A 7,183-nucleotide genomic window follows, 5' to 3' on the forward strand; every position below is an offset into this window, starting at 1 on the left:
TAGAGAAAAATCAATGAAACAAAAACCAATTCTCTGAAATAATAATATTAATAAACTTGTAGCCAGACTGACAGCCAAAAAGAAGATGAGAACCCCATAGACTCTGGCCCACCAGGCTCCTCTGTCCATGGAATTCTCCACGCAAGAATACTGGACTGGGTTGCCATTCCCTTCTCCAGGGGATCTTCCCAACCCAGAGATTGAACCCTGGTCTCCTGCATTGCAGGCAGATTCTTTACTGCCTGAGCCACCAGGGAAGCCTGAAATACTATTAATACACTTTGTAGCCAGACTGACAACCAAAGAGAAAATGAAACAGGGAACATTACTAAAGACCCTACAGATATGAAAAGGATAATAACAAATTATGTCCACAATTTAGTACAAACACATTCCCTGAAATAAACAACAAAAGCCACACAAACTTACAAAAGCCACCTAACAAGAAAAAACATGAATAGTACTATATCTATCTACCAAAGAAACCGAATACATACATTGTAAAACTTAGTGGGAAAAAACAAAAAATCTCCAACCTCACCTGGTTTCACTGGGAAGTTCTACCAAACACTGGAGCAGAAATGGAAATCCCCTCTAGTATTCTTGCCTGGGAACTCCCCTGGACAAAGAAGCCCGGTGGGCTACAGTCCATGGGATCACAAAGAGTCAGACACAACTGAGAGACTAACCAACAACAATACACAAACTTCTCCAGTAGAAAGAAACACTTCCAAACTCATTTTACATCGTCAGCATTACTCTTACATGAAACACACACATACACAAAAAGATATTTAAACTATAGATCAATATCTCATATGAACATACATGCAAAAAATTCTCAACAATGCATTATCAAATCAATTCCAGCAATATTTAAAGAGGATAATACAACATGACCAAGTGGAATTTCTTCCACAAAATGCAAGGTGATTTCAAAAATCAACTAGTATAATTCACATTATCAGCAAATAAAGAAGAAACATCATATAATCATCTAATTAAATGCCAAAAACATTTGACAACATTCAATACCTATTCATGAGTTTTAAAATCTCAGCAAAAAGGAATGGCAGGGAATTTCTTCAAGATGAAAGGCATCTACCAAAAAACCCATTATGCTTAATGGTGAAAAACTAAATGCTCTTCCCCTCATATCAGGAACCAGAAAAGGAATACACTCTCATCACTCCCATTTAACTTTGTATTTAGTGTAGGTTCTAGGCAAGAAAAAGAAAAAATAAAAGAACTATACAAATAAAACAGTTCTCTATATAGAGAAATAAAACACCTCTGTTCCCTGATGACATGATTCTTTAAAAAGAAATTCCCAAAGAATCTATTGAAAGGAAGGAAGGAAAAGATCATTAAGTTGTGTCCAACTCTTTGTGACCCCATGGACTGTATGTAGCCCACTAGGCTCCTCTGTCCACGGGATTTCCCAGGCAAGAATACTGGAGTGGGTTGCCACTTACCCAGGGAGCAAACCCATGTCTCCTGCATTGGCAATCAAATTCTTTACTGCTGAGCCACCAGGGAAGCCCCAAAGAACCTATTAAAAATCCATTTAAAAGTGACCAGAATTAACTAGTTAATATAGGATAATCTCAGGCCACAAGGTCAATGAGAAAATCAACTGCACAGAGCACAACAATGTGAATGCTATTCTATTATGTACATTTTACCACATTTTAAAAAAATGATAGCATCAGAAAAATTATCCAGAAAAGAAAAAAATGTCTTGAGCCAGCTGCAAACTTAAACTTTTATTAAAAGCTGTTTTAAATCAATTGTATTTATATATACTGACATTGTACAATCAGCAATTAAAATTTAAAAATGCAATACCACTTTTAACAGCATCAAGAAACATGAAATATAAACCCATGAAAATATACATAAGATCTGTAAAATCTAGGAACACCAATAAACAAAATTAAAGAACTAAATAAATGTAGAGATATGTTATGTTCATGCATTGGAAGTTATCAATTTTCCTTAAACTTACTGACAGACTCAATATAATCCCAATCAAAATTCCAGTAAGATTATATCGTGACAATCAGGAAACTGATTCTAAAGTTTATATAGAAAATGAAACTAGAATAGCCAAAATAATTCCAAAAAGGAACAAAGTTGTAGGATTCATACAACCTAATTATGAGACCATAAAGACCAAAAATTCATAATTACGAACACAGAATGGTAATGGCAAAAGGACAGGCATACAGATCAACAGAACAGAGTCTAGAAGTATATCCACACTTGGTCAATAGATTTCATATATGGTCAATTAATTTCAAACAAGGTGCAAAGTCAATTAAATAGAGAAAGACTAGTCTTTTCAACAATGGTTGGATTTTCAAATTCTAGCAATGGATATTTATATGGAAAGAGATGAATCTCAATCTCTACCTCACAGCATGTAAAATTTAACTCAAAACGACTATAGATTTAAAAGTATAATAAAGTAAAACTATAATGCATTTAGAGAAAATCTGTGTGACCTTGGATTAGGCAAACATTTCTTGAACAAAATATCAAATACATGAACCATAAAAGATATAACTGATAAACTGGATTAATTCAAGATGTGACAACTCCAGTTCTTCAAAAGATACTGTTAAGTCACAGAAAAGCCAGAGAGAGAAAATACTTGAAAACACATAGGTTATAAAGTCCTAAGTCCAGAATATACAGAATATACAAAAAAAAAAAAACAACTCTCAACATTCAAAAATAATAAAACAAACAAATTTAATGGCCAAAGACTGAACAATTAAAAAAGATATATGAATGACAAGCACATGAAAAGGTGCTCAACATGATCTGTCATTAGAGAGAAGGAAAATAAGACCACAATGAGATGCTACTACACACCTATAGCTAAAAATAATAAAGAAACTCTCAATAGCAAGTACTAGTCATGATAGAAGACAATTGTTGGAAAAAGAGTCTGGTGAGTTCTTCCAAAGTTTACTAACCATTTGATCCCGCAATCTCACTTCTAGATATTTACCCAAAAGACATAAAAATTTATGATCCCACAGAAACCTAACGCAAATATTTATAGCGGCTTTATTCATAACCTCCAAAACTAAAAACAAATCCACTGGTGAATGGATAAACTACCTTAGAGTCACACAATGCAATACTATATACAGCAGTAAAAAAAAAAAAAAAATATATGCTGCTGCTGCTGCTGCTAAGTCGCTTCAGTCGTGTCCGACTCTGTGCGACCCCAGAGACGACAGCCCACCAGGCTCACCCGTCCCTGGGATTCTCGAGGCAAGAACACTGGAGTGGGTTGCAATTTCCATAAATCTCAAATGCATTGTACTACAAAAAGAAGCCAGTAGGAATGGAAAACCTATCAATTGTTACCAGAGGCTGGTGGTAATGGTAAAAGGGAATTTTATGGGATGATAAATTCCTCTGTCTCTTACTTGTGCTTACTAGATTGTATGCACTGTAAAAATTCATATAAGTATTCACTGAAGTGGGTGAATTTTACTGTGTTAGTAACACTTCATTAAGCCTGACCAAAAAATCCTATGAAGGCAATGGCACCCCACTCCAGTACTCTTGCCTGGAAAATCCCATGGACAGAGGAACCTGGTAGGCTGCAGTCCATGGGGTCGCTAAGAGTCGGGCACGACTGAGTGACTTCCCTTTCACTTTTCACTTTCATGCATTGGAAAAGGAAATGGCAACCCACTCCAGTATTCTTACCAGGAGAATCCCAGGGACAGAGGAGCCTAGTGGGCTGCTGTCTGTGGGGTCGCACAGAGTTGGACACGACTGAAGCGACTTAGCAGCAGCAGCAGCAGCATTAACTTACTATGATTTTATTGATAAAAGTGAGGTGTACTTGTTAAGTATATTTCAAGTACTCCTTGTTAAAGGTGATTTTTGGAAACGATGGTTCTGTACTTTGAGAAACTCTAAACTCTAAAAGCTGGGTCAGAATTTCTCAAAGTACAGAACCATCGTTTCCAAAAATCACCTTTAACAAGGAGTACTTGAAACATACTTAATAAGTACACCTTTATCAAGGAGTATTTAAAAACATAAATAATGGTCTCTATTTCAAACTAACTGAATTTCAGTCCAAGACTTCCAAAAAGGAGAATTTAGAGTTGTTGGTGTTTTATTTTTTTAATTCACAGCAATAAATGGCATTCAATTTCCAAATAGGCACTTTAAACAAAATGAATCTTACTGATTCATTCCTTAATTTTAATCTTATTGACTCATTTTTTTGTTTCAACCATGTAATTAACTGCAATGGCAAATTCTAGAGGATTACTCCTACAGAGGAGACATAGTGTACACAATGTTAGGATCTGTGATAAATTTGTCTTACTGATATTCTCAAAACAAAAAAATCATTAACCCCAAGGAACAGAGCTCTATCTGAAGATCTAGTTATTTCAGAAAACCTGTAGATTAGTTCATTAGACAATTTTAAAAGATGACATGCTGCTAGGGAAATATTTCATTTTACTAAATTTAATTCACAACCTTTTCCCCCAAACAATTTATTACTGATTTTGCTCACCTCCTCTCCTGAAAGGTAATACGCTGCAAGTAAGCCTCCAATAAATCGAATGTTGACTTCAAACACAGACACTTCTGAATTCTGTGAAAACATATTGAAAATGCTCACATATACACAAAGCTGTAAAGGTTTCGAAATATCTTCAATACTTCATATGTTTCTCACAAACACACTGGGGAGAATATTTTTTTTCCACTTTCTACATCTTCATTTCTCATGCAACTGAAATCTCACCTCCCATTTGTTAATGTTACTGAAACTCCTCTACTGCTATCAGCACAGCTTCCTAGTTGCCATAACCAATGGGCCATTTTCATGTGCCTTACATATGATTATGAAATTAGCAAGATATTTGATGACTTGACTATTCTCCCTCATGAAAGCCTCCATTTCTTAAATTTTGAAACAGTGCTCTATCCACTGGCCCCTTTCTGTTCTATACTATATTCACTACACTATAATATATATTCAGTAAACTGTATGTCCATTTTTACTTCTATCTCTTCTCATGAATTTTAAATACTTTTCTAGTATGTATAACTTAATCAATGTTAAAGGAGGTACCAAAAAGTAATGACAAGATAATAGATTTTTCGATTAATAATGTTGAAAAACTAACTCCTAGATGAGAAATTAATTTGACTCTCATATATATGATATATACGTATTTATCAAAATGAAATCAAAATAATTTAGAAGTAAACACAGAAGTACAAAAAAAAAAGTAGGAGAAAATGTGACAACATATCTATACTCCCTTGAGAAAGCAGGTACTTTATAAGCATATAATCAATGGCACTGATAACAAACAATGATAGAAAAACTTGAATTTCCCCATAATGAAAATTACCTATAACAAAAAAATCATGAACAAAATTAAAAGGCAAGAAACAAACAGAAGGATATCTGCCACAAATATAGAGTAACTTACCACATATAGTCTACAGGTTTGTATTTAGATATGGATAAAGATATTGCTGAGACAGATTCTAATGCATGGAAAGAAAAGTGAAGAAGTGGCAAAGAACATGACCAAAGAATCCACAGAATATACAAAATTGACTAATAGAAAAATAATATTTCTAATTAACTTTTAAATAAAAATTAAAAGGAAATATGTATTACCCTGAAGGCTTTCCAATATTCACAGGCAGAAGACATCATTTGCTAACACAAGCATAATTCTCTAATATAGAACTTTCACAATATAATTATTTTAATAACATAAACTGTTATCCCATCCTCAAAAGCAAAGCATTTATACTACTTCATATATTCCCAATATAAAGCATACTGCAGGATATATAGTAGACATTCACTAAATATAGAGAGGAAACGAAAGAGGGAGAGAGGGTCTCTGTCACTCGCTAGAACAATAATACCTTCTAACCAGTTTCCCTGATTTCATCCTTCCCAGCACTCTATTTGTTCAGTACCGTACAGCTAGAGCGTAATGTAACTTTTCAATCTTAGGTCAGCATAGATTACCACTCTGTGCAAACTTTTACAATGATTTCTGGTTATACTCAGGATAAAATGACTTATTAGACATAATAAGATTCCCCACAACCTCTCTGACATTATCTCCTAACAAATATCCCTCTGACTCACTTTATGGTTGCACCAAATGGGCCTACCTGCCATTTGAGAATTGTCGAATTCACTTCTGTGTCAGTCTTTACACCACTTGCACATCTCTAGGAGCAAATTTCACTTAGAAAGTTTTTCTGACCACACAATATAAAATAGTGAAGTAATCCCTCATCACTAATAGTCTTTATTCTGTACTATTTCCCCAATTAACACTTATCATCATCTTAATATGGTATAATTCTTTATTTGTAAAATTTAAACCTTTCCTGACAAGAGACAGAAGAGAAGGTCTAGAGAACAGAACAGAGAGGATGAGGAAGAAACATTATTTACAGGAGTAAAGACAGAATCTTCCTAAAGTGCTGAAAACAAAAGTCCTCAGACTAAAGAATATTATGCATCCTTTACAGAATGATCTAAATACAGAATGGTAAAGAAACTGCAGAAAAACAAAGCAAAGAAAGAAAATATTAACAAGGGGGGAAAAGACAGATTACCTTTTAAAAATTAAACTGACAGCATACTTTTCAACAGCATGTTAGAAAGACAATGAGATTGTATCTTTAAAAGGTTAAGAGAAAATAATCACCAACCTCTAATTTTATACTCAGCTATAATACCTATTAGGAGAAAGCTTGGCTCTCTCATATCCACATGGCTTCCCTTGGGTGTCTTCTCAGAAATATTATTACCTTCAATAGTCATCAGGTATAAAAACAGCAACTTTTCACCACTGCTTACTCCTGTTTACTCACCAATTTACTCACCAATCCTATTTATTTACTCTTCTTTAAGAGTAAGAACTTATCACTACCTGATATGTTATATATAACTTGAATATGCATTTACTATTTTTCTTGCATAACTAGAATATGCTGCTGCTAAGTCACTTCAGTCATGTCTGACTCTGCGACCCCATAGATGGCAGCCCACCAGGCTCCCCAGTCCCTGGGATTCTCCAGGCAAGAACACTGGAGTGGGTTGCCATTTCCTTCTCCAACGCATGAAAGTGAAAAGTGAAAGTGAAGT

At 34.5% G+C, this 7,183-nt stretch overlaps 1 protein-coding gene across 1 annotated transcript in view; it reads right to left on the reverse strand.

Moving 5' to 3' along the window:
• Nucleotides 1-7,183, reverse strand: part of MAN1A2 (mannosidase, alpha, class 1A, member 2) — a 155,465-nt gene that overhangs the window by 83,020 nt on the left and 65,262 nt on the right. The window contains exon 5 of the mRNA XM_010830715.1: nucleotides 4,562-4,642. Within this exon, the coding sequence (XP_010829017.1) occupies nucleotides 4,562-4,642 (81 nt within the window). The remainder of the gene's footprint in view (nucleotides 1-4,561; nucleotides 4,643-7,183) is intronic.

Source organism: Bison bison, unplaced genomic scaffold (genome assembly GCF_000754665.1).
Source record: "Bison bison bison isolate TAMUID 2011002044 unplaced genomic scaffold, Bison_UMD1.0 scf7180017864519, whole genome shotgun sequence".
NCBI classification, from domain to species: domain Eukaryota; kingdom Metazoa; phylum Chordata; class Mammalia; order Artiodactyla; family Bovidae; genus Bison; species Bison bison.